Below are 24,368 nucleotides of genomic sequence, written 5' to 3' on the forward strand. Positions count from 1 at the left end.
GAGTCGCTGGCTCTTTAAAAGAAGGCGTGGCCCAGCACATAGCCCCGCCCCTGCCCGCTGCACCGGTCGCGGCGGGGCTGGCGCGCCCCCTGGCGGCGCGCGCGGGGAGCAGCGGTCCCGGTGGTCCCGGCGCGGGCAGCGGCCGCCGCATCCCGGTCTAGGCCTGCCCGTCTGCCCCGTCGGGCTGCGAGGAGCCAGCCCCGGCGGCAGGCGCGGCGCCCCCGCCCAGGAGCGGCTTTGGTCGCTCCCACGGCCCGGCGCTCCGCAGGGTCACCCCGGGCTCAGCCCACCGGAGCCCGGTGCGCTTCCGGGGCGGCCGAGGGGCTTCCTGCGGCGGGTGTGCGGCCGCGGTGCTGCTGCCAGTGCTGCTCCCGGCCCGACGCGCCGCCGGGATGATCAACGCCATCCTCGTGTTCAACAACCACGGGAAGCCGCGGCTCGTCCGCTTCTACCAGCACCTGGTGCGCCACCGGGCCGGGGCCGCCGCTGGGCTGCGGCGGGGGGTGCCTGAGCCCGCTGCGGGGCCGGGAGCAGTGCAGGGCTGGGGGCGCCGTGGGGCTCGGCGGGCTGGGGGTGTCCCGGGAGCAGGGCGGTCGCTGCGGTACCTGCCGCTGCCCTGGTCGCGTCCTTCGGGATGCCCCGGGTCAGCCACGGGTGGCACCGGGACTGGCGTGTGGCCCGGAGCCGCGGGTGCCATGGGTGCCCAGCCACCGTGTCCTCCTGGCAGGCAGAAGAGGTGCAGCAGCAGATCATCCGTGACACCTTCCACCTGGTGCTGAAGCGCGATGACCACATCTGCAACTTCCTGGAGTGCGGCAGGTAGCGGCCGGGAGGGGCCGTGCCGGGCTGTCCCGCACCCCGCCGAGTGCCGGGCTGTCCCCGAGCCCCTCAGCCGTGCCCGTGTCCCCACAGCCTGTTCGGCGGCTCGGACTACAAGCTGATCTACCGCCACTACGCCACGCTCTACTTCGTGTTCTGCGTGGACTCCTCCGAGAGCGAGCTGGGCATCCTGGACCTCATCCAGGTGCGTCCCCGCAGCGCCCAGCTGCCCTGGCACCACTCAGGGCCCTTTCATGGCCGTGCCAGCCCTGTGTCAGCCCTTCTGAAAGGCCTGAGAAGGCCTCGGGGCCGTGGTGGGGAGGGGGCTGCACATACGCCCCCCTCCCCACCACGGCCCCAAGGGCTTCACGGCCCTGTGGCTTCTTCACCTGGGAGCAGCCGGGAAGGCAATCTGAAGGGATGTCTTTAAAAGCAGACACACAGAATCATTCAGGGTGGAAAACTCCCTTGGGAGCACCAAGTCCAAGCATTAATACTAGGATTCTGGAATCCCAGGTTGGAAGGGACCTCAGGGATTGTCTGGTCCAGCCTTTCTTGGCAAACCACGGCCTAGACAATTCCCAGCACCCTGGCATGTGAAAAATTCCCAGTGTTGGGGAATCCCTCACTTCCTCATTTCCATTTCTCATAATGGAGATTATTCACTGGCTGTTTCTTTGGAAAAAAATTTCCTCTTGAGCCTTATTGGAGTCTCCCCAAGAGGAACTTGTACCCATCATTCTGTGTCTTTCCATGTGCCTCCTTGTATGACAGGAGTTTCCAGCTTTGTAGCCACCCTTTAAACACCAGGATATGGGAAGAAGGTGCCCCTGAGCCTCCTTTTCTCCAGGCTGAGGCCCTTTCCTAGCTCCCTTGGGAATTCTCCAGCCCCTTCCCAGCTCTGTTCCCTGCTCTGGACACGCTCCAGCCCCTCCAGGTCTCTCCTGGCAGGAGGGGCCCAGAGCTGCCCCAGCACTGGAGGGGCCCCAGCAGTGCCAGCACAGGGCACGGGCACTGCCCTGGGCCTGTGCCCACGCTGGGGCTGACACAAGCCAGGTGCCATTGGCTTCTTGCTCACCTGGACACACCTGGGCTCATATTCAGCCACATGCATGCCTAGGTCCTTCTCCAGCTTTCCAGTCCCTCTGTCCCGTGCCTGGAGCGTTCCATGGGGTTGGTGTGACCATCTTGCCTGGTCTCCATCTGTCCCAGGTGTTCGTAGAGACGCTGGACAAGTGCTTTGAGAACGTCTGTGAACTGGACCTCATCTTCCACATGGACAAGGTGGGTGCTGGGCCCGGGGCTGCTCCAGAGCTGCATTTCCTGGGCTGGGGCTGGCCAGGAGAGTGTGGGGATGGCAGGGGTCACTTTGGGGGGACTGAGGTCCTGTATGGGAAGCTTTCAGCCCATGTTCTTTGAAAGGCACTCACATTGTGACCTCCCCAGGAGAGACCCGAGGGCTGGGCTGCTCTGAGGAGCCGTGCCCAGCTCTGGGCTGCCCCGGGGCCGGGTGGCCACTGTGGGTCTGTGCTGCACAGCCAGCTCTGCTGCAGCTGGCAGCCTCTGGCCTGGCACTGGGGCGTTCTGCCTCTGCTCCAGGCTGTGACACCTCGTGGGAGTTGACATTTTATTACCGCTGCTGGGAGAGAAAGGGAAGGAACAATGGGAGTGTTTGAAATTCAAAGTGCTGGGTAAACTTTGGTTTGAGCCACAGCCTGTAATGCTTCCTCTTGAGCTGGATGGAGATCCTGGGCAGGAAGCGTCCTCTTAGATCATGTCCCGGGCCACAAGGCTGAAGATGGCTGGGGATAGGTAGCCAGGAATAAGCTTGGAGCAGGGGGAGGCTTGGCTGAGGGTACTGGGCTTGTGTTGCTGTTGATCAAGATTTTCTTGCTTTGCTGGAGACAAAAACATATCAACAAAGAAGAGCACTGGGAAAAAAAAAGTTAAATGCTCCCTTTCCATTGGTGATTCCAACTGGGGAACTGGCATGGAGGGGGAGTGAGCAGGTCTCGGGTATCTCTACGTTACCAGCTGCTGAGGTCAGGCTTTGGTTCCACTGTTTGCCCTAAGTGTTTATCAAAGGAGGAGGCAGGGCCGAACAGCTGTGGGAGAAGTTTTGGCAGCTGCCCAGGTAACCTCTGCCCACAGCTGGGGCAGGATATGCTTGTGGGTGCTGACTCTGGGAGGGGCAGGACCCAGCAGCTTTTCACTCAGCCTTGCTCTCAGCTTTACATGAGCTTTGCATGTAAAACAGGAGCCCCACGGCCAGCCTGCAGCCCTCGGGCAGGGCACATCACACCTTGGCCAGCAGCACTGGGGTCACCCTTCCTCTGACCTCTCCTGCCTGCAGGAACATTCTCAGGAGATGGGAATTGGGGGTTTCTGGTAGTGCAGGCCCCAGCTCGGTCACCCAGGCTCTCCCAGCCCTTCCCATCCCAGCTCCTGCTGCTTCCCAGCTTTGACTCAACTCTTGGCCATTATCAGTTGGTCCTCCGGTCTCTTTCTATATTTGGCACATGTTTATTTCTCAGATGTACTCATGTTCCTGTGCTTCCCGGAGCTGGGTTGCAGAGGGACGGTGTTTGGGGTGCTGGGAATGTGCTGGTGTGTCCTGCTGGGCCCGGGTTGCCCCCCTGGGATGCCCAGGCAGGGCCATGAGTTTCTCCCCAGGCAGGGCTGTGAATGTCTCCCTGGGCAGGGGTTCAGGTGCGGCTTTGGCTGCATTCTGTAATTTTTCTTTTTGCCTAAAGTTCCACCTTGCACCACCTGCAGCACAGGGCCATGGGACCAGAGCTGTGCCGGGCCTGGGGTCCTACTCCTGCCATGGGCTGGTGGAGGGGGACATTGGTCAGGCACCGGTGACACCAGTGCTTGTAGCTGTCAGCACTGGGAGCCCCGGCCTCAGAGCTGCAGGCATGCCCTGTCCAAAGGGGGCTCAGGGTGGGCTGTGCTCAGCTCTCAGCCCTGCTTTCCACCTCGGAGCGGAGTGTGAGCTGCACTCAGCAGCTGCAGGGTCCCAGAAGGGACACAGATTTCTCAGGAAGTGCTGTGCTTTGGCTTGGAAAACAAAACTTGCTCAAGATTTCTGCCCTGCTGGTTTAGAGCCAGCTTGGGCTGAAGCCAGATCTTGAAGGAATATTTCCTGATGCTCCCATATCCTTTTAGGCTGTGGGAGCCACTTGCTCCAGCTGCTTCAGCATGCACTGGGGCTGGGCTGTGGGATGGGGGTTCCAGAGCTGCCTGGGGCTCACCCTGTGCCCTGCAGGTCCCACACACCTGTTGCTGCTGCAGGCACTGTGGGAGTGGGACAGGAGCTGTGGGGAGCCCGGGCTGGGTCACCTCACAGAGCTGGGATTGCCCCTCAGCAGTTGCTGGGATTGCACGTTCTCTCGTGTTCTTTATTCTCCCCAGCACTGTCCTGACAGTCACAAGGTATCACAAGTGCAGCCTGGCTCTGTGAAACCATAAAACCATCTCATAACCCAACCGTGCTCGTGTGTAGCCTCTTTCACGGAAGTATCTGGGACCCATAAATCCATTATCTGTGCTGGGGGCTCATTGGGAACTGCTGACTGTGCAGGCAATGCTGAGCTGAGCCAGGAGCAGGAGCTGAAAGGGGTTGTAGCCACCAGCACAGCCTGGCTGCCACCTCGGGGCTGATTGCAATTTCTGCGATTGCAACTCAGCAATGTTCCTTCCCCTGTTCTGGCTGTGTGATTGCACCGGCCTTGCCTGGCTGTTCATCCTTGAACTCGAGGGATGCCAGTAAAGGAGCAGACTCCCTTGGCAGTTGTGTGCTTTTTTTGTGCCCATGTCACAGTCCTGACCTTCCTCAGAGACAGTGAAGAGGCCAGGCTCTGGCCTGGCTTTCTGAGGAGAAGGAACTTCTGGGGAGAAGTGTCCTGCCCCGTGAGGACCCTGCTGGGTCATGTCTAGGACACATTCCTGCTGTAACCTGGCCCAGGAGGGACCAGCCATGTGTCCAGGCAGTGCCAGTGGAACCACTGGAACCATCTGGCTGCTGCAGGGGCCCGGTGGGTGGGTGTCATCTCCAGTGGGGTGCAGGTGCAAAGTGCAGCTCTGGGGCTCCCCTTGGCCACCCTTTCGCTCTCCAGGCAGCTCAGAAGGGGCAGGGGTAGATTTGTGTCCCTTGGGGAGATGCTGGCCCCTGCCATGCTCCCAGGAGTGGGCCCTCAGCCTTCTGTTCCCTGCGTCCCTCCCTGGCAGGTCCACCACATCCTGCAGGAGATGGTGATCGGCGGGATGGTGCTGGAGACCAACATGAACGAGATCGTGGCGCAGGTGGAGGCCCAGGGCAAGCTGGAGAAGGCAGAGGTGAGCAGTGACACTGTGGCTCTGCCCCACGGGGGCTGCGAGGGATGGCCCATGGGGACTGGGGTGGGCGTGGTGGGTATCCAGGGTATTCCCAGTGTCTGCCTGCCTGAGCCCTCGCATGGGGCTGGGGACATCCTGCCCAGTGGTGCTGGTCAAGAGTGCAGGGAGCTGCCCGTGGAAGTGGTTCCTTTGTCAGGGATAATGACCCTGGGGCCATTGAAGGTTTCTCATGAAGAGGCTGTGGAGGGACTGTGGGGTGCAGCCAGCGGTCACGGTCCCTCTGTCCCCAGGGAGGCCTCTCAGCTGCTCCTTCCCGTGCTGTGTCGGCCGTGAAGAACATCAACCTGCCCGAGATCCCCCGCAACATCAACATCGGGGACATCAACATCAAAGTGCCCAACCTGTCACAGTTCATGTGAGCAGCCCGTGCTCAGGGGCTGCCTGCTGAGCAGAGCTGGGGTCCCCGGCTCCTCCCGGGGCTCTGCCCGTGTGGCACACAGGGCCCGATGGTGGCCGAGGGCAGGGAGCAGTGACAGGGCTCAGAGAACGGGGTGGGGGTCCCTCCTTCTGGACCTGGGCTCAGTTCTGCTCCCTGGTCCCCCAACAAGGAGGCTGCTCTTCATTCCCCTTTCCTCCCTGCGGATATGCAGCCTCTCCTCGCTGTGGGGAAGAGTTGGCTCCTGCCTCTCCTGGGATTCTTGGGATTCCCAGAGGTGAAAGTGTGCCTGTAGTGGCGGCTCTGTCAGGAGCTGCAGGTTGTCCCCTCCACCCTCCCAGCCATGGCTGTCCCCTGCCCTGGTCCTGCTCTCTGTGATGGGCCCCAGCTGGGTGGGAGTCACTCATGGGAGCTGCTGTGTGCCCTGGGGACAGTTGAGGGGGACATGCTGGAGCGGGGATGTGGCAGCAAGAGGGGCAGGAGCTGAGTGACTGGGGGGCTTGCAGGGTCAGGCCAGGCTGGGGCTGCTGGAGTGTGTCCCTGTGTCCCAATAAACTGCCCCTGAAGCCGTGTCTGTGTCTGCTGTGGGTGTGTGGGACCTGTGAGGGTGAGGCTGGGGTGCTCTGAGGCCGGGGAGGAGCAGGGTTTGTCCTGGGGGTCACAGTGACCCCGATGGGCTCTGTCAGCCACGTACCCCACGCCCCTGGCTCTGCCGAGGCTCCATCTGGCCACCAGCCCCTGGGGCTGGCCGGGGGCCCTTCCTCTGCTCCCCAGCTGTGCTCCGGGTTCTGCCTCCACTTCCCCTGGCAGGGAAACCATGACTCTGCCGGGAAGGAATTTCCCCTCCCTGCGGCTTAACCCTTCCCCAGCTGGCCACTAGCCACATAAGCACTCCTAGAGGTCAAGGAGCTGGGCAACCTGCTGTGTCCTCTTCTCCGCTGGCTCTCCTCTTCCTCCGCTTCCTCCTGTCCCTCCTCCTCCTCGTCCTCTCGTAGGTGCCGGCGAAGGGTGCAGGTGAGCCATCGTGCCGGGGCCATGTCCTGAGGCTGGGGCGCGGAGTCTGGCAGGACTGGGACAGTCGGAGGGGAACGCTCCGGCTCACCTCATGGCCAGGGAGTGGTGCGGGGCTGGGCTGCCGTGGGCAGTGCCACAGCACCCCCGCCGCTGCGGGCTGTGTCCGGCCACACGTGCTCCCTGTGCAGCGCCCGGGGCGGCTCTGTGGCAGCTCGGCCCCGCTGCCCGGCCTGCAGCTCGGCTGAGGCCCGGCACCGCGCTGGGCCCCCCTCTGCGGGCAGCCCCTCTGCCGGCCCGGCCGCTCTCTGCTCCCCAGCCCTGGCCGAGGCTGGTCTGGGCCGGGCCGAGCCCCCAGCCCGGGGAACCCCAGCCCCGGAGCTGCAGCGGGTGCGGAGCGGAGCGCCCGGCGCTGGCCGTGGCCCGCTGTGCTCGGAGGGGCTGCGCTGGCTGGGTCAGCAGGCGGGCCCACAGCAGGAGTGAGCGGGGCATGCGGCCTGCCAGGGGCTGTGGGGGGCAGCGGCTGGCCGCTCCGAGCTTCCGCATGGTGCTGGACGCCGGGCATGGCTCCGGGCATGGCTCCGGGCATGGCTCCCCGCCCCAGCCCACCGCCTGCCCCGGCTGTGCTGGGCTGTGGCACCCGCGGGTGCCGGGCTCGGCCGGGCTCGGCCGGGCCCAGCCCCAGCCCTGCCCGCCGGAGCGCGTTCCCAGAGCCAGGCCCGTTCCCCGGCCGCCTTTCCCCTCAGAACTGCCTGCTGTCCCCCCACGCTGCCCCGGGCCGTGCCCCCGCCCCGCCGGCCGGCAGACACGAGGTTAAGGGGGCGAGAGCTGCGGGTTCCTGCCCTGGCGCTTCGGAGGAAGCTGTCCTCCCTTCGGAGCCAGAGCGCGGGGCCGGGGCGGGCAGCCGGGGCGGGCAGAGCGACCCGCGGGGCGCAGGAAGCTGCAGCCGGGCGGGCGGGACCCGCTGGCCCCGGCGGAGCGCAGGAAGGTGAGCGGGCACTGTGCTGCTGCGGAGGCTCGGGGGTGCACAGCCCAAGCGGGGCTCCGCGGGGTGCCTTGGGCTGCACCGAGCGGGGCACGGGGCTGCGGGGGCTGTGGGCTGTGCGGCTGGCAGTGGGCTCACGTACATGGGGGTTATGGGGCCCGTATGCAGTGCGGGGCTTGGGGGGTCTGGGGGTGCATGGCGGTGTGGGGGGCTCTGGGGGTGTCAGCCTGTGGGGTGTGTGAGGCCACCGCCCCAGGAACCCCGTGCCCACGGGGGTGACGCCCAACGTCTGTGCCGCTTGTGGGACAGAGATGTGTGTGCTGCTGGCTGGGCTCCAGAGAGGAGTGCACTGGGCATGGGGACAGAGTCCTGCAGGCTGGGGGAGTCGGAGTGTGGGTGCTGTGTCTGCTGCTCCCCGGTGACTCCATCCAGCCCCTCCCCAGGCCAGCCCGGGGGGATGCCTGTGTGCTGTGCCCGAGGGGCTGTGAGGAGGGCCAGCAGGCTGGGACGGGGGTGTGCAGAGTGCCTGGCACCCTCCCGGCCACCTGTGCCCCTTGGGCCTGTGGGGGACTGTCCCCAGCGTCTTTGGCCAGAGCCAGGATGGGGATGGCACTGAGAGAGCCAGCAGTGACCTCTGTTCTTGGGGCATGGCTGTGCCTAACAGGGAGGGCCAGGAATACTGGCAGCATCCAGAGTGATTTGTGCCAGGCACGGTGGCCCTGGCAGGTGTAGCTGGGTGCTGTCAGGGACAGGGCAAGGACTCCCTTGCCCTGAGAACACCACTCACTCATCCTGGTTTGCCCTTTGCTCCAGCTGTGGCTCCTGGCAACACCTGCCCATATCTCCCTATGGAGAGATCGATTAGATCCTGAGAACAGGACTTCTTATTTTTTCCCAGTGTGTGACAGGTGTCACCCCCACCCTGGGTGGGGACCTCACCTGTGCCCACTGGGGCTGGGCTCACAAGGACGGAGTTTGACCCCGCTGCCTCCAGGTGCACGACTCTGGACTTTGAGAGGGCTGTGGGCAGAGGGAGCTCCACCCAAGTGTCCCCCCCCACATTTCCCCGCCGCTGCCAGGCCCCGTGCTGCACCTGCTTTCCCTGGGTGGGGCAGGCTGTGAGCTGTGCGGGGACCCTCTGGCAGCAGCTCAGACCCTGTCACTCGAGGGTGAATGGGGTGACACTGAGTTTGCATCTGGGCTTGGCTGATGGGGGCACACGCTGGACCCTGCAGCACGGTGGGGATGTGGCTGCTGGCTGCGACCACCTGCTCTGTCCCTCCTTCTGCAGGGCCAGGCCAGCGCTGGGGAAGGACTCCAGGGGTCCAGGCCCACAGCCCCTGCACGCTCCCCGATGGTGCCAGCCCCCATTGCCAGCTCTGCCCCTGCAGCAGTGGCGCCAGGCCGTGGTGCTCCTGCCAGGCTGGGGAGCGGGCGGGTGGAAAGCTCATCCCAGGGTCTGTCACCACCCTGAACCCCATGGCCATTTAATCATTCACCCATTAACTTGGACTAATAAACCTCGTGCAAGCGAGAGGCTAAAAGCCGTGCTTGCACCAGTGCTGTCTCTGCCAGTGCCACTCCTGCTGCCCGCCATGGCAGGTGGCTTCTTCATCAGCAAGACCGTGGGAATCGTGGCCATCGTGCTGGGCCTTGGGGCTGTGGCCACCATCATTGCACTCTCGGTGGTGTACGCCCAGGAGAAGAACAAGGGGATATCAGATGTGGGCACCACCACCACAGCCAGCCCCGGGACCAGCACCAGCACCACCACCCCTGCCCCCAACAACCCCTGGAACCGGTGGAGGTTGCCAGCCACGCTGAAGCCAGAGTTCTACGAGGTGTCCCTGCAGCCCTTCCTGAAGCCTGATGCCAACAACATGTACATCTTCAAGGGCAACAGCAGTGTGGTCTTCCTGTGTGAGGAAGCCACCAACCTCATCCTCATCCACAGCAAGAAACTGAACTACACCATGCAGGGCTCCTTCCATGCCACCCTGCAGGCAGAGGGTGGTGGCAGTGCCCCTGCCATCTCCCGCACCTGGCTGGAGACTCCCACCCAGTACCTGGTGGTGCAGCTGGACGCTCCCCTGAAGCAGGGCCAGCGGTACCGGCTGTCCAGCAGCTTCACCGGGGAGCTGGCCGATGACCTGGCTGGCTTCTATCGCAGCGAATACACGGACGACTCAGGCAACAAGTAGGTGGAGGGCAGGGGACGGGGTGGAAGCCACAGGGCTGGCCCAGTGTGGTGGTGGGAAGGGGCTGGCACAGGGCAGTGGAGGGCATGGGCTGGCTTTGGGGCTCCTCTCCACCAGGACCATGGGATGAGTGTGTGGAGCCTCTGTGCCACCCTTGCATCCTCATGCTGCCCCAGTGGGGATGGGAGAAGGGGGACTGGGGGGTGCGGCCTCCACAGGGACCCCCAGGACTGATGGGGCTGGCTCACAGGCAGGTGGTGGCCACCACGCAGATGCAGGCGGCTGACGCGCGCAAGGCTTTCCCTTGCTTCGACGAGCCGGCCATGAAAGCCAACTTCACAGTGACCCTGATCTACCCCGACGGCTATGGGGCCATTTCCAACATGCCTGCCAAAAGTGAGTGGGGCGGGGGGACCCCACTGGGGGGTTGGGGGCCTGGCAGGGCTGTGGGGTGATTCTCTGATCTCTACAGACACCAGGCAGCAGGAGATTGATGGAGAAATTTGGTATGTCACCGAGTTTGACACCACTCCCCGGATGTCCACGTACCTTCTGGCCTTCATTGTCAGCCAGTTCACCTCCAAGGAGAGAAACTCGGGGAAGACACTGGTAGGATGGGGTGGGGTGCACCCCCTGCCCACCTGGGTGGCTGAGCCTGGGCCACTGATGAGTCTTGCATCCCTCCTCTCCAGATTCGCATCTGGGGCCGCCCTGAAGCCATCAAAGAGGGCCAGGGTGCCTACGCACTCAATGTCACTGGCCCCATCCTCAACTTCTTTGAGGCACATTACAACACGGCCTACCCGCTCCCCAAGTCTGGTGGGTGCTGCGGGGTGCCTGGGGCACTGGGTTGAGGTGCCCATTGCTGGGGGAAGATGGTCCAGCGTGCTCTCAGCAGGGCACTGACGGGACCCCTCCACCCCCAGACCAGGTTGGCCTCCCCGATTTCAATGCGGGCGCCATGGAGAACTGGGGGCTGGTGACCTACCGGGAGAACTCGCTGCTCTTCGATGCTGCATACTCCTCCATCGGCAACAAGGAGCGGGTGGTGACCGTCATCGCCCACGAGCTGGCACACCAGGTACCTGCTGCACCCCTCGCCCCCCGCCCTGACTGACGGCTGGCAGCTGAGGCAGTGCTGTGCCCTCTGCAGTGGTTTGGGAATTTGGTGACGCTGCGGTGGTGGAACGACCTGTGGCTGAACGAGGGCTTCGCCTCGTATGTGGAGTACCTGGGTGCTGACTCTGCTGAGCCCACCTGGAACATTGTGAGTGCCAGGGACGCTGGGCATGGGGGCGGGCAGGGGAGCAGCCAGCCCAGGGCTGCCCCTGAGGCGGGTGCTGGTACTCCCTCTGCAGAAAGACCTGATGGTGCTGAACGAGCTGCATGACGTGATGGCCACCGACGCCCTGGCCAGCTCCCACCCACTCTCCTTCCGCGAGGAGGAGATCAACACCCCAGCCCAGATCAGTGAAGTCTTCGACAGCATTGCCTACAGCAAGGTGTGCATGGGGGTCCCTGGGGTGGGGATGCACTCTGGGGTGTCCCTGGCTTCTCTGACCTGCTGTCCCTGCAGGGGGCGTCGGTGCTGCGGATGCTCTCGAGCTTCCTTGGCGAGAACATCTTCAAGGAGGGGTTGCAGGTGAGGTGCTGCTGGTACTGGGGGGCAGTGAGCCCAGTGCAGGGTGGGCATCCCGTGGTAGAGACCTTCCTGGCTGCTCTAGGGGGCTCCCACACCCCAGACTTGCCCTTGCTCACCTGTCTCTCCTGGTGCTCTCCCACAGTCCTACCTCCACACCTTCTCCTACAGCAACACCATCTACTCTGACCTCTGGGTCCATCTGCAGCAGGTAGGAGGGGGCTGGTGCTCCTGCAGCCTCCCCAGCCCTGGCTCCGGGGGGCTGCCAGGTGTGATGGGGTCCCAGATGCTGGGCGAGGGTTGCAGCGCTGGCCGTGCCCCACGCTGGCCGTGCCGCACGCTGGCTGTGCCCCTGGCCCTGGTGACCAGCGGTGCTGCCATCCCCGCAGGCAGTGGACAAGAACAAGGTCCAGCTGCCTTACAATATCAGCGACATCATGGACCGCTGGACGCTGCAGATGGGCTTCCCTGTGGTCACTGTCGACACCAGCAGCGGCACCGTCAGCCAGGCCCATTTCCTGCTGGACCCCACATCTTCTGTGGACAGACCCTCTGTCTTCAAGTGAGTGTGGCAGGGCTGGCTGGGAACTGAGGGGTCAGGGGATGAGGGCCAGTCCCACCACCTGTCTGTCCACGGCGCAGCTACACCTGGATCGTCCCCATCACCTGGATGACAGGCAGTGGCCGCAGGAACAGCACCTGGCTGACCAAAGTCAGAGGTATGGCATGTCCTGGCCGTGAGTGCGGGTCCTGCTTCCACCTCCACTGCCATGGCACTGGGCGGGGGTCCCAGGGAGGCAGTGGTGGTGGGGGCTGAGCCTGGCCCTCCCTGGTGGGTGGAGGTGCAGCTCTGGCAGAGCCTCCTGTCCCATTCCCAGACACCAACAACGACTTCAGGCTCAGCAGCCCCAACTGGCTCCTGCTGAACCTCAATGTCACTGGGTACTTCCGTGTCAATTACAACCAGGAGAACTGGAATCAGCTCATTAAGCAGCTTGACTCTGACCACGAGGTACACGGGGCGCTCAGGGCTGTGGGGTGGGACCCCATTCACACCACCCTGCTCAGGCTGCCCTGAGACACTGACTTTGCTCTCTCAGATCTTCCCTGTGATCAACCGTGCCCAGATCATTGACGACGCCTTTAACCTGGCCAGGTGAGCCCTGCCTGGTGGTCTGGGTGCCACTGGGGTGAGGGGCTGGATGGGGTGGGTGCCCTGGGGTGGGCAGTGCCAGTGGGGCTGGGGAGGTGACGCTGCCCTCACCCCTGACAGGGCCAAGCACGTGCAGGTGACCTTGGCTCTGAACACGACACGGTTCCTGAGCCGGGAGACGGAATACATGCCCTGGCAGGCAGCACTCACCAACCTCAAGTACTTCAAGCTGATGTTTGACCGCAGCGAGGTCTTTGGGGCCATGTCGGTGAGTGGTGCCAGCCATCCGTGCTGGGCGTGAGGGGCCAGGATTGCCCCCACGCTGGTGTGGGGGCTGCTGCCAGTGTCACTGGGCACTGACTCCCTCTTGCCCCCAGGAATACATGAAAAAGCAGGTGACCCCTCTCTTCGAGCACTACAAGATCATCACCAATAACTGGAACAATACCCTCAGTGATGACTTACTGATGGTCCAGTGAGTACCGTGGCCCTGGGGCTGGGCTGGGTCCCTGGGGTGTCCCTGACTGCGCTGGGTAGGGGGCACAGCCCTGCCTCCAGCCAGCACTGGCCGGTGGGTGCCCTGTGCTGGACCCCAGCCCTCACGGCCTCTCTCCCCCAGGTACAACGAGGCCAATGCCATCAGCACCGCCTGCTCCTACGGTGTCACCGAATGCCAGGATTTGGCTGCCAACTACTTGCGCCAGTGGCAGAACAGCTCCACCAACCCGTGAGTCCTGGGAAGCCCCGGTGCTGTGTGTGTGGCGGGGATGGGCACGGCGAGGGGCTCCTGGCACCGACGGCTCTCACTCCAACAGGGTCCCCCCGAACCTGCGCTCAGCCATCTACTGCAGCATGGTGGCCACGGGCGGGGAGAATGCCTGGCAGTTCCTCTGGGAGAAGTTCCAGGAGGCCCGTGTGGTGTCTGAGGCTGACAAGCTCCGCACAGCCCTCTCCTGCAGCCCCGACCCCTGGATCCTCAGCCGGTGTGTGTGGGGTCTGGCAGGCACTGCGCTGTGTCCCCACCAGCCCATCACCCTCGGCGTGTCCGCTGCCCCTGCCAGCCCCTCACCCCCTCATCATGCCCCTCCAGGTACCTGCAGTACACCCTCGACCCTACAAAGATCCGGAAGCAGGATGCCACCTCCACCATCAACAGCATTGCCAGCAACGTCGTGGGGCAGTCCCTGGCCTGGGACTTCATCCGTGCCAACTGGAGGACGCTCTTCACCCAGTGAGCACCGCGGGGGCTGGGGCACCTCTGTCTGCCTGCACCCCTTGGGGGTGGCACTGTCCCTTCCCCTGTCCCCTCCCCCTGGCTCAGCACACTTCTGCTCTCCCAGGTACGGGGGCGGCTCCTTCTCCTTCTCCCGCCTGATTTTATCTGTGACCCAGCGCTTCTCCTCAGAGTTTGAGCTGCAACAGGTGAGGCTGCACCCCAGCAGGAGCCGGGGGACCAGGGACCCCAGCCTTGGCAGAGCTGCCCTTTGCCAGCAGCCCTTGAGAGGGGATTTCCTGCCCCTTGTGAGCCCAGGGGTCCAAGAGGCTTCTGTCCCTGTCAGAGGCTGCTGGGTGCCTGCTGGGGTGGTGGCAGGGATGCCCAAGGGCTGTCAGAGTGCTCCTGGGGGCTGTTGGGGTGCTGCATGGGCTGCTGGAGGCTGTTGGGGTGCTCCTGGAGGCTGCTGAGATGGTGCTGGGGGTTTTCAGGGTGCTATTGGGGCTGTCAGGATGATGTTGGGTGGTGTTGGGGGCTGCTGAGGGCTCACAGAGGCTATTGGGGTGCTCCTGGGGGCTGTAGGTGTCCTGCCAGGGAGCAGCTGAGAGGTGCTGGGGTGGTGCTGGAGTGCTCACAGGGGTGTTCCTGGGGGGTGTGCAGTGGTGCTGGGAGCTGCTGGGATCTGCCCTGCCTGCTCCAGCCCCGTCTCTGCCTGGCAGCTGGAGCAGTTCAAGAAGGACAACCAGGACATCGGGTTTGGGTCGGGGACGCGGGCGCTGGAGCAGGCGCTGGAGCAGACCCGTGCTAACATCAAGTGGGTGGAGGAGAACAAGGCCGCGGTGCAGAGCTGGTTTGAGAGCGAGACCAGGAGCAAGTAACAGGCGCCTGTGATTCCCTGGCCTCCAGGACGGACCCTCGGCCGCCCCAGCCCCCGCACTGCCAGGGACGGGCTGACGCCTGCATGATGGGCACGGGGAACTCGGGGTCTTGGCAGGGGGAGGCCAGGCTGGTGCGCTCTGGGCTGTAAATAAAATCTTGCCCACTTTCCAGGGCACCCTGCGGGCTGGGGCCGTGCTGTGGGGACTGACACACACCGGGTAGGAAGCGCCAGGGGCCCTGCAGGCCCGGGGCAGGGCCCGAGGCTGTGAGCCCCCGGGCTGTTAGGAGCCTGGTGCTAAGTGGCTCTGGGGGCTTCACTGACGCCAGCCCCCAGCCCCTCTGTCTGACAGCTGCGTGTGAGCTCTCCTGCTGGGCCCTGCTCAGGGGGACTGGCACCAGGACCCTCTGCCTGCGCTGCTCCGGGCAGGTGCTGCACGCTCGGGGCAGGGCCAGGCTGTGACAGGTAGGAGGGACTGTCCCTCATGGCCACGCTGCAGGGACAGAGCTGCCTTTGGGCCCAGGGAAGGCATGAGACGCCCAGGCAGGTGGGAGCTGGGGGTCAGTGGGGCTGGGGACAGCCTAGGTGGTGAGTCCCTCTGCCACCTCAGCCCTGGGACACATGTGGGCAGTGGGTTGGGCTGGCAGTGGGCAGCACCTGGCTGTGTGTGGGGTGCAGGCTGAGGGGTGCTCCCAGCCCTGCCCATGCTGGGGTGCAGCCAGCAGGTCCCACAGTGAGGAAGAGGGGAGCAGCTCTGCAGGGCGGCGTTGGTGAGGATCCTGGGGTCTGTCCCATCCCGTGCAGCTCTGCAGCATGGCCGTGCCACTGACCCGTGGCCCTGCCACTGCCCCACTGCCCCACTGCCATGCCACCGTGCCTGTGTGGGCTCTGTGTCCAGGGCTGAGGCAGCTCCAGCCCCACAGCTGCTGGGGTGCAGCGGGGCAGGACAGGCTGCAGCAGGAGCTGGGAAAATGAGCCTGGCTGGGGCCCAGGGATGCTGAGCTGTGTGGGAAGAGCTGTGTGAGGTGAGTGGCTGTGGGACCACAGCCCACCTTGCACCCCTGCCACCCACCCCACGAGGACCATCCTCCACCCCAGCCCAGGGACTGCAGGAGCAGGAGCTGGGCCGGGGAGGGTCTTTGGGTACCTGGTGGTGTGAGGGCAGCTGGAACCCAGGTGCAGGCATCCTGTGGTGCCCTGTGTCCATCAGTCCTGCCCTGGGAGGCTCCAAGAGCAGCAGGAATGTGCCCTATTAGCCGTGGCTGTGGCACATCTGTGGGGAGGCTCCAGGGCAGTGCAGCTGGGAATCCTCTGAAGCTCTGCGAGGGTCCCTGCAGTAGGGGGTGACCCCACAGCCAGCTCCAGACCCCCCAGCACCTCTGGGGCAGTGCCCGCAGCAGGGCTGCAGAGCGGTGACCCCCAGGCAGCCGTGCCCACGCCGGGGGCCCCGTGCAGCTCCGGGGGGATCCCCGCCATGGCAGGTGACCCCCAGCCCACAGCACCGGGTGTCCGTGTCCTGGCAGCACCGCAGGCCCGGGGACACAGGGGACAGTGTCTCGCAGCAGGGCAGAGAGGTGGGTGATGTAGCGGGTGGTGAGGCGCAGGGTCTCGATCCCGGTGAGGCCAGGTAGAGCCTCAGGCTGTCCGTGAGACCCCCGGGCCCCCCTCCTGCCCCGAGGGACGCAGGGGCGCTCTGCCAAAGGAGCTGGGGGTGCGGGGTGTGTCTGGCCCTGGCTGGGCACTGTCCTGCGGGCCGTGCCTGGGGGTAACCCCGGCTTTATTTGGGCCGGGGGTGCGGGGTGATGCCTCTGTGCCCACCTGGAGGTACCGAGCTCCCCCAGCCTCGCCCCGCTCCGGGCGGGCGGCAGGAGCCTGGGAATGCCGGGCCCATTTGCAGAGGTGTCAGATCTGACTCCTTCGGTCCTTAATTGGCCCTGCCGGCGCTGGGAAGTGTGTGGGGACCCATTCACACGGCCGTGAGAGATGCTAACGTGCCGCCAGCCCCGCAGCACCGCAGCGGATCGCCCCGCACCGCCCTCCCCGCACAGCAGCGCAGCCCGGGACTTGACCTTCCGATGCCGGGAGCCCGAGCCGCCGGCCCTGGCACCCGGCAGAGTCCCCGGCCCTCTGCCCAGCTCCCGGATGCTTGGCGGCACTGACCCTGCACCAGACACAGCCCTGGGCGCTGTCCCTGCGAGCGGTGCCCGTCCCAGAGGGACAGAGGGACAAGCATGACCCCCAGACACCGCACAGGGTCTGATCCGGGATGGCGGCTCCCCAGCGGGCAGGGAGCTGTCCTGGAGGGTGCCAGCAGGGCTGGGGGCTCCCGGGGCACAGCCTGAGCTGGGCACTGACTGAGCTCTGTCGTGGTGCCCTGGCCGTGCTGCCTCATGGCCATGCACCCTGCTCCACTGAGAGGGGCTGAAGGGATGGGGGAACCCACCCTGCTCCCGGGGGGGGGGGGGGGGCTGCAGGTGTCCTGCTGTCACCAAAAGTTGGGAATCAAACCCTCTAACACTGTAAGTTCAGTATTAGAAAGTACCATTACTTTATTTCAGTGCTGGGTGTGCAGAGGATGTCTCCTCCTTCCAATACCACAGCTGGCTAACAGACTAGTTTAAAGCTCATACACGTATGCTAAACAGTCTCACAAATTCTTTTGTATATTTATATCACTTTTTGGGGCTTATTCACATAAGAGTAGGGGTGTTTAAGGTTCTCTGGTGCTTGTTTGGGGAACACCCCATTCCTCAAATTATCTGATTTTGGTCATAGGCCAAAACCAAAAAAATTATTTTCTTTGAATACATCCCAGCTCTGTGGTCTGGCCGAGATATATCTTCTTACCAGTGTTGGTCAGGCCCCCACTCTTTAAGGCTAAGATAACCACTTGCACACATTAATACAGGACTAAGCACTTCTGGCTGAAGCTGAAGGAATTCACAAGACTTAAACACTCTTTGTCAGAATTAAAGATTTTCCCAACCCTGCGGGGGCTCTGACCCCAGGGCCGGTGCTGCCCCGGCCCAGCCGCGCTCCAGCACTTGTGCAAACAGGGAGGTGGGAAGCGGCAGCGGCGGGCGCAGAGCTCATTACCCGGGAGCTCATCAGCTAATGCGGCCCAGGAGGGGGCCGGCAGCGGGAGGGGGCCGTGCCTGGCCGGGCCGTGGGGTGCAGCCCGGACACCCCTGCGCCCCAGACTGGGCTGGATGCTGGAATGGGGCTGGCGCTGGCGGCCTCGGGTGGGCTGGGTCAGTGCTGGGCACTGCTCACACGTGCACACCCGGTTTGGGGGTCCTGTGTCCCCACTGTATCCCCTCAGCTGTGCCCCCAGCTTTGTGGGGATCCTGTGCCCCTCACATTCCCAGGGCTTTGCTCACACCGTCTGGGGGGGTCCTGCACCCCGCAGTGCCAGCAGGCTGTGCACACCCAGTTGGGGGGTCCTGTGCCCCCACGTGTACCCCCAGACCGGGCTGCGCTCCCCAGCTCTGGGGCCCGTGCCGTGCCAAGCATCCCCTTGCTCCCTGATGGATTTTCCGTCCCTCGGCGGGGCCGTTTCCCGGGAAACCTTCACACCCGCCGGCCCGACACCTGCGGGGCCTGGGAACGCGCCGGGGGGGCTCCTCCCAGCCCCGGCCCTCCGCGCCCGCCCGAGGGGGCTCCCCCGCCACTGCCAGCACCGGCCCGAGGGGTCCGCCAGGGGCCGCTGGGACACCCGCGCCCCCAAACCGGCTGGGGGAGTCCCACAGAGCCACGGGGCAGCAGAGGGAGACTCGGGGACACGCCACCGCAGGCCCACTGCAAACCTCGCTGAAGGCCCACGAGAGCCCCACAACGCCCCACGGCACCCCCTGCACCCTCGTGCTGCAGCCCCGCTGCCGCTCCCCCAGCAGAGCCGCGGGGACCCCGCTGCAGCTCCCCCAGCACCCGCTGAGGCCCCGCTGCAGCTCCCGGGTGGGTCCCAGCCCCGGCCCCCGCCCCGCGCGGGGCCGAGGGGCAGCACCGAGCAGCTTCACACCTCTGGGGTGAAATTCGTCACCCCGTGTTCACAGCCGCGGCCCGGGCCGCCCCCAGCCCCCCGGCCTTTGAAGTGCTGCTGCTGCTGCGGCCGCGAAGGTGCCTCTTCACACCTCCGGGCCGGCATAAAGCCGGGCGCTCGGAGCCAGCGGCACTCCGGTCCCAGCCGCCGGCGCTGCCATGGCCCACGGCACGCTGCCCGCCGCCCCGCTGCAGGACTGGGCCGAGCGCGGAGCCCCGGACCCGCAGGGCTACAGCAGCAGCTCTCCCGCAGCATCGCCCGACTCCTGCGGGCTCGCGTCCCCCGCCGCGGCTCGGGGGCCCTGCCGCGGGCACGGCAGCCGCCCCAGGGGCAGGAGGGGGCTGCGGGGCGGCGGGGCGGCGGGGGTCCCGCGGCAGAGCGCCAGCGAGCGGGAGAAGCTGCGGATGCGGCGGCTGGCGCAGGCCCTGCTGCGGCTGCGGCACTACCTGCCGCCCGCGCTGGCCCCCGCCGGGCAGACCCTCACCAAGATCGAGACCCTGCGCCTCGCCACCCGCTACATCGCCCACCTTTCCGCCCTGCTGGGGCTCGGCCGGGGCGCGCCGGCCCCCCGACACTGTCCCCTGTGTCCCCGGGGCCTGGGGTGCTGCCGGGACACCGAGCCCCGCGATGCTTCGCCGCCCGGCGCCGCGGGCTGGGGGTCTCCTGCCATGGCGGGGATCCCCCCGGAGCTGCACGGGGCCCCCGGCGTGGGCACGGCTGCCTGGGGGTCACCGCTCTGCAGCCCTGCTGCGGGCACTGCCCCAGAGGTGCTGGGGGCTCCGGAGCTGGGCTTAGAGACCTGGGGGTCACCCCCCTACACCCCTGCGGCAGGGACCCTCCCAGAGGCACTTGGGGGTCCGAACATCGCCATGGAGACCTGGGGGTGTCCCTCCTACATCCCTGCAACCGGGACCCCTCCAGAGGTTCTTGGGGTTTCCGACATCCAGACGGAGCCCTGGGGGCCACCCCCCTATGTGCCTGCAGCGGGGACCTCCTCAGAGCTGAACAAGGCTCTCACCTCCACTGCGTCACCCTGGCTGACCCCTCCCCACTCCGCAGGGGCCGCGGCCCCCCCGGATCTCCCTGGCGATGTCCTGGACACGGGACTGCTGCTGTCGGAGTTCGTGGGCGCAGGGACAGTCACCCAGGTACGTGCTGCTGGGGACTGGGGTGACTCTCAGCGTGGGGCTGGCGTGGGGCAGGGATCAACCCCCCTTGGGGCAGCCTCAGAGTCCTCTTGGTGTGGGGCAGTGCAGGAACTGGTTTTGGGGTAACAACAGCCTTGTCTGGGGTAGGGAATGGAGAGGTGAGCCTGCTCCGTGCAGCGGCTGAGGTGGATCCCCCAGCCTGCCCTATCCTTCCTGGTGCTTCCCTCCCTCATGTTTGTGGGGACAGAAAGGAGTCCCTTGTCCCTGCCCAGGAGCCCTTCCAGGGTGTGGGCTGTCACTGCCACCCCCCCAGCCCTGCCGGCAGCTCTGCCTGGTGCTCACCCTCTCCCTGTCTCTCCCCAGGATCTCTCTGCAGAGGATCTGCTCTCACTGCTGGAGGCTCTGCTCCCAGCACAGCCCTGGCACTGACCCGGGTGAGTCCCCGGGCCTGGAGCACCCGCGATGCCCGTCTGGAGCCCTGCAGCTTGGGGACACGTGGCCCTTGGGGCAGCTGCAGGAACAAGCTGCCCGTCGGAGCCTGGAGCCGTGCTGGACGCGCCGGGCACGGCTGGATGTGAATAAACCCTTGTGCCCTCTCTGAGTGTGTCCGTGTGGCTGTTCCAGGAGCTGGGCACCCAATGGGGCTCGGCATGCCCAGCAGAGCCATGCCTGGGCTCTCTCACTGGGCTGCAGGGCTGGGGGCTGTGGGGCAGCCAGCTGGGAGAGCAGCCTGGAGGAGTATCAAGAGAAACGCTCCCCTTGCGCTGGGGCCTGACCCCTGGCCAGGAAGGGCTGAGGATCCCTAGCACCCTGGATCCAGCATTTCCACCTGGCAGTTCTGGGCCTGTGGGAGCCGCCCATGCAGAGTGAGATGGGCAGATTTGGGGTCCAGGTCGGGGTGGGGGTGGGCCTGAGCCCACGGGCTGGAGACCCGGCCAGGAGCCGGTGATGGGGACCCTATGCCCCCAGCCCCCTTGGTGGCTCCCTGAAGTCTGGGGTCCCCATTAGCAGGAGGGTGTTGGGACCTGGCAGCCATGTGCTAATGTGTCAGGGGTGTATCCTCCCAGCTCTGGGGTCTGGGGTGAAGGGCGGGGGGTTAATGAACCCCATGGAGTGTGAAAGGACTCTCTAATGAGGTTAATATCCTCTGCTGGGGCGGAGGAGGGGCATGACGGAACGGAGACGAGCCTTTGAGATGTAAAGCAGCCCCCTGGCCTGCCCTCCCCTAGGCTGCAGCCCCGCTCTCCAGGCAGGGCTGAAGGGACCCGGGCATGTGCTCCAGCCATGGGGACACTGCCATGGGGATCACCACAGGCCAGGGGAGCAGCTGGCAGTCACGGGGCTGGGAGGAGGCACCTGTGGGCCTCTGGGCCCCCCAAATGCTGCACCTCAATGCAAGGAGCCCTTGTGTACTCTGATATCTGGCCCTGGCAGCAGCAGTGCCAGACCTGGGGGGCACTGGCAGCGCCCCCTGGGCTGGGGGCTCCCTCCCACAGATGTGGGGCACATCCCACTGTTCATTCCTGTGTGAGCACCATGCACGCTTACGTGTGTGTCCGTGTGCTGTGGGTGGCAGGGGAAGGACCGTGCTGTTCCGAGCTGCTGGCTACGTCAAGGACCATTCCGAGCTGCCAAGGGCGCCCACGCCACAGCAGCTGCAGCTGCAGCAGCAGGTGCTGCCTCTCTGCAGTACCTGCCCCGGTACCTGCCCCGCTCCCCTCGTGCCCCCGAGCAGATGCAGGAGCCCTCAGCACAGAGCCTCAGCACTCTGTGAGCACCAGCCCTGCCATGGCCTGGCTGGGGAATGCCAGGCAGGACACCCTGGACACAGGTGAGGCGGGGGGAATGGGCTGTCTGGTCCTACAGGCTGATTGTTGGGCTGGGTAGGGTCCCCATCCCAGGCAGGATCATGAGGGGTTCTCTGGGCAGGGAGGGGCACAGCAGTGATGGCCTGAGGTGGGGGGCGTGTTGGGGTCAGCTGCCAGTGTCTCCCTCTGCCCTGCTGGGTGCCAGGGACCCCCGTAGCTCTGGGGGCATGGAGGGGCTTTGGGGGCTGCTGGAGCCTCGGGGGTAGCAGCAGGATGCAGCAGGCAAGGATGGAACACAGGGAAGCGAGCTCAGAGACGTGATGTCGGCACTGTGGCCCTGGGCGGGGGGCTCTAGGGGACAGGACCCACAGTGCTGAGTGTGGCCTGCCCCACCCAGAGCCCCCCCCCGGGCTGCCGCTGCCCCTCTGCCTGTTGTGGCAGGTAGGGGCCACGCAGACCCGGGCCCTGCAGTGGGGAACAGCAGCACGGAGCCCCCCGGCATGACGCCCCCCGAGTGGGGCTGCGCCTGGAGCCCCCCGGAGGAGAGGGGCGAGGAGCCCCTGCGGCTGCCCACCTTCTCGCCGGCCGCCCAGGTGCGCGTGGCCGTCACCTTCGCCCTCTTCGCCCTCTCGGCCGGCTGCAACCTGGCGGTGCTGCGGGCGGTGGGGGGCCAGGGCAGCGGCCGGCGCCCGCACATCCGCCTGCTGCTGCGGCACCTGGCCGCCGCCGACCTGCTGCTCACCGTGCTGGTCATGCCGCTCGACGCCGTCTGGAACATCACCCTGCAGTGGCGGGCGGGCGACCTGGCCTGCCGCCTGCTCATGTACCTGCGGCTGCTGGCCATGTACGCCTCGGCCTTTGTCACCGTGGTCATCAGCCTGGACCGGCAGGCGGCCATCCTGCGCCCGCTGGCCATCGCCCGCGCCCGCGCCCGCAACCGCGCCATGCTGCAGGCGGCCTGGCTGCTCAGCGCGGGGCTGGCTGTGCCCCAGGTACCGACCGGGCTCTCTGGTAACGCACCCCGCCCCGCCCCGCCTCCGGTGGCACCGTCCGGGCTCGCTGCCAGGGCTGGTGCCACTGTGTGACCCGCAGGGTGGGATGGGCACGCGGAGCTGGCAATGGAGCGGCTGTGGCAGTGCCCCCCCTTGCCCAGCTCTGCCCACTGTGGGGGTGCCCCAGGCCCCTGTCAGTGCGGAGCAGAGCCAGTGCAGGGGGGTAGCAGGTCCCATCCCTCCCCCCCGAGGCTGGGTCTGTCCCTGTGGGTCTGGGGGTCCCTGCTTTGGCCTCCATAAACCCCCATTACTCCCACCCCACCTCTCTTGTCTGCAGCTGTTCCTGTTCCACACCATCACCCTGCGGCCCCCGCACAACTTCACGCAGTGCACCACGCGCGGCAGCTTCCCCCGGGCCTGGCACGAGACCCTCTACAACATGGTGGGCTTTGCCTGCCTCTTCCTGCTGCCCCTGCTCATCATGGTCTGCTGCTATGCCCGCATCCTGCTGGAGATCTCCCGCCGCATGGGCTCGGGCCTCTGTGAGTGCCAGGCACCGCCGTGCCCCGGGGCAGCCCCGTCTGGAGCTCTGCAGGGAGCCCCCAGCTTTGCCCCAGCGCAGGGGCCCCTGTCCCAGCCCCGTTTTCCCCCCAGTCTCCTCGCGGGACGCGTCGCTGCGGTGCTCCAGGAACAACATCCCCCGGGCGCGGCTGCGCATGCTGCGGATGAGCCTGGTCATCGTCTCCTCCTTCATCCTCTGCTGGACCCCCTACTACCTGCTGGGGCTCTGGCACTGGTTCTGTCCCCGCGCCGTGGAGAAGAGGATCTCGCCGGCCCTCACCCACATTCTCTTCATCTTTGGCCTCTTCAACGCGTGCCTGGACCCCATCACCTACGGGCTCTTCACCATCCCCCTCCGGGGGGGCTGGGGGTGCCCATGCAGGCAGGGCCCCCTGGCCCAGCCCCCCTCCCCGGCCACGGGCTCCTTCCGCTGCTCAGCCTCCTCCCTGCCGCCCCCGCGGGGAGCACCGGGGCTGCGCCGGCCCCGAGGGGCTGCCAGGGAGCCCTCCTGCCACAGCAGCTCCCTGTGACACCAGCTGGGGTGCCCGGGCAGGGGGCCTGGCAGCAGGCTCAGCACAGCTCCATGGGCATGGAGTCACTGCTGATCTCTCCCTGCACCCCAAAGTGCCTCTGGGGGCTTCGGGCTGGTGGGGTGCCCCCCTCCCCTCTCCCTTCTCTGTGCCCTGAACAGCAATAAAGTGTCCTATGGCCACCTCTTGTCCCTCCTGTGTCCCCCCGCTGGGAGCTGAGCTGGTGTCCCCAGAGCTGCACTCTGACTCATGGGGGTCACAGCTGCCCCTGTCCCCACCGTGGGCGGCTCAGGAGTCCCCAGGCAGGGGCAGATTCCAGGCCATGCCAGCCTGGCCAGGGCTGGGTGCTTCCCTCCCTGTGCATCCCCACAGTGGGCGCAGGGCTGGTCCCTGCCAGGGCTGGTGGCAGTGCCAGGGTGCTGCTGCTGTGGCTGTGCTCCAAGCAGGAGCTGCTGGCTGCTGCCCAAGGCTGTTGGGAGGCACCCGGGGGCAGCTCTCCCGCCCGCAGCAGCTGCCCAAGGCCACGCTGCCGGCAGAGCCTTGGCAGGGAGGTGGGCGAGGGCTGCGGCTGCCCGGGCCCCTCACTGCCCCCAGCACCACGAGCACTGCCAGAGTGAGCTG

The 24,368-nt window shown here is 65.9% G+C and overlaps 4 protein-coding genes across 5 annotated transcripts; all 4 read left to right on the forward strand.

The window, feature by feature from the left end:
- The first annotated feature begins 114 nt into the window (after positions 1 to 114).
- Positions 115 to 6,163, forward strand: AP3S2 (adaptor related protein complex 3 subunit sigma 2). 2 transcript variants are annotated; one of them, XM_054641961.2, is made up of 6 exons: positions 115 to 461; positions 728 to 819; positions 913 to 1,024; positions 2,032 to 2,103; positions 5,050 to 5,157; positions 5,448 to 6,163. In XM_054641961.2, exons 1-6 carry the CDS (start codon positions 393 to 395, stop codon positions 5,574 to 5,576), a joined length of 582 nt encoding a protein of 193 aa, XP_054497936.1. In that variant the 5' UTR covers positions 115 to 392; the 3' UTR covers positions 5,577 to 6,163. The 2 variants fall into 2 exon arrangements, with proteins under 2 accessions (XP_054497936.1, XP_054497935.1); XM_054641960.2 differs by lacking the exon at positions 115 to 461 and having other exon boundaries at positions 620 to 819.
- Positions 6,164 to 6,274: 111 nt separating this feature from the next.
- Positions 6,275 to 15,141, forward strand: ANPEP (alanyl aminopeptidase, membrane). Its single transcript, XM_077185311.1, has 21 exons — positions 6,275 to 6,607; positions 8,881 to 9,786; positions 10,038 to 10,183; positions 10,260 to 10,396; positions 10,480 to 10,606; positions 10,714 to 10,868; positions 10,941 to 11,054; positions 11,146 to 11,289; positions 11,364 to 11,429; positions 11,572 to 11,637; positions 11,816 to 11,988; positions 12,069 to 12,145; positions 12,305 to 12,438; positions 12,527 to 12,582; positions 12,700 to 12,847; positions 12,957 to 13,054; positions 13,199 to 13,306; positions 13,395 to 13,562; positions 13,670 to 13,810; positions 13,920 to 14,001; positions 14,512 to 15,141. Exons 2-21 carry the CDS (start codon positions 9,185 to 9,187, stop codon positions 14,668 to 14,670), a joined length of 2,901 nt encoding a protein of 966 aa, XP_077041426.1. The 5' UTR covers positions 6,275 to 6,607; positions 8,881 to 9,184; the 3' UTR covers positions 14,671 to 15,141.
- Positions 15,142 to 18,866: 3,725 nt separating this feature from the next.
- On the forward strand, positions 18,867 to 20,454 carry LOC143695179 (uncharacterized). The gene is made up of 2 exons (XM_077185632.1): positions 18,867 to 19,856; positions 20,220 to 20,454. The coding sequence occupies exons 1-2, from the start codon at positions 18,867 to 18,869 to the stop codon at positions 20,283 to 20,285; spliced, it is 1,056 nt and encodes a 351-aa protein (XP_077041747.1). The 3' UTR covers positions 20,286 to 20,454.
- Positions 20,455 to 21,496: 1,042 nt separating this feature from the next.
- Positions 21,497 to 23,929, forward strand: LOC129126452 (gonadotropin-releasing hormone II receptor-like). The gene is made up of 4 exons (XM_054642367.2): positions 21,497 to 21,687; positions 22,106 to 22,656; positions 22,994 to 23,198; positions 23,311 to 23,929. The coding sequence occupies exons 1-4, from the start codon at positions 21,645 to 21,647 to the stop codon at positions 23,745 to 23,747; spliced, it is 1,236 nt and encodes a 411-aa protein (XP_054498342.1). The 5' UTR covers positions 21,497 to 21,644; the 3' UTR covers positions 23,748 to 23,929.
- Positions 23,930 to 24,368: the final 439 nt, after the last annotated feature.

Source organism: Agelaius phoeniceus, chromosome 13, assembly GCF_051311805.1.
Source record: "Agelaius phoeniceus isolate bAgePho1 chromosome 13, bAgePho1.hap1, whole genome shotgun sequence".
In the NCBI taxonomy this organism is placed as follows: domain Eukaryota; kingdom Metazoa; phylum Chordata; class Aves; order Passeriformes; family Icteridae; genus Agelaius; species Agelaius phoeniceus.

Excerpts from the sequence above, each read along its gene's own strand:
- AP3S2 (XM_054641960.2), top strand. The coding sequence starts at position 635 with ATGCCCCGGGTCAGCCACGGGTGGCACCGGGACTGGCGTGTGGCCCGG. Across the intron at positions 820-912 it reads AACTTCCTGGAGTGCGGCAG|CCTGTTCGGCGGCTCGGACT; the intron begins GTAGCGGCCGGG and ends GTGTCCCCACAG. Across the intron at positions 2,104-5,049 it reads TCATCTTCCACATGGACAAG|GTCCACCACATCCTGCAGGA; the intron begins GTGGGTGCTGGG and ends CCTCCCTGGCAG.
- ANPEP (XM_077185311.1), top strand. The coding sequence starts at position 9,185 with ATGGCAGGTGGCTTCTTCATCAGCAAGACCGTGGGAATCGTGGCCATC. Across the intron at positions 12,146-12,304 it reads CTGGCTGACCAAAGTCAGAG|ACACCAACAACGACTTCAGG; the intron begins GTATGGCATGTC and ends TCCCATTCCCAG. Across the intron at positions 12,583-12,699 it reads GACGCCTTTAACCTGGCCAG|GGCCAAGCACGTGCAGGTGA; the intron begins GTGAGCCCTGCC and ends CACCCCTGACAG.
- LOC129126452 (XM_054642367.2), top strand. The coding sequence starts at position 21,645 with ATGGCCTGGCTGGGGAATGCCAGGCAGGACACCCTGGACACAG. Across the intron at positions 21,688-22,105 it reads GCAGGACACCCTGGACACAG|GTAGGGGCCACGCAGACCCG; the intron begins GTGAGGCGGGGG and ends CTGTTGTGGCAG. Across the intron at positions 22,657-22,993 it reads CGGGGCTGGCTGTGCCCCAG|CTGTTCCTGTTCCACACCAT; the intron begins GTACCGACCGGG and ends TCTTGTCTGCAG.
- LOC143695179 (XM_077185632.1), top strand. The coding sequence starts at position 18,867 with ATGGCCCACGGCACGCTGCCCGCCGCCCCGCTGCAGGACTGGGCCGAG. Across the intron at positions 19,857-20,219 it reads GCGCAGGGACAGTCACCCAG|GATCTCTCTGCAGAGGATCT; the intron begins GTACGTGCTGCT and ends GTCTCTCCCCAG.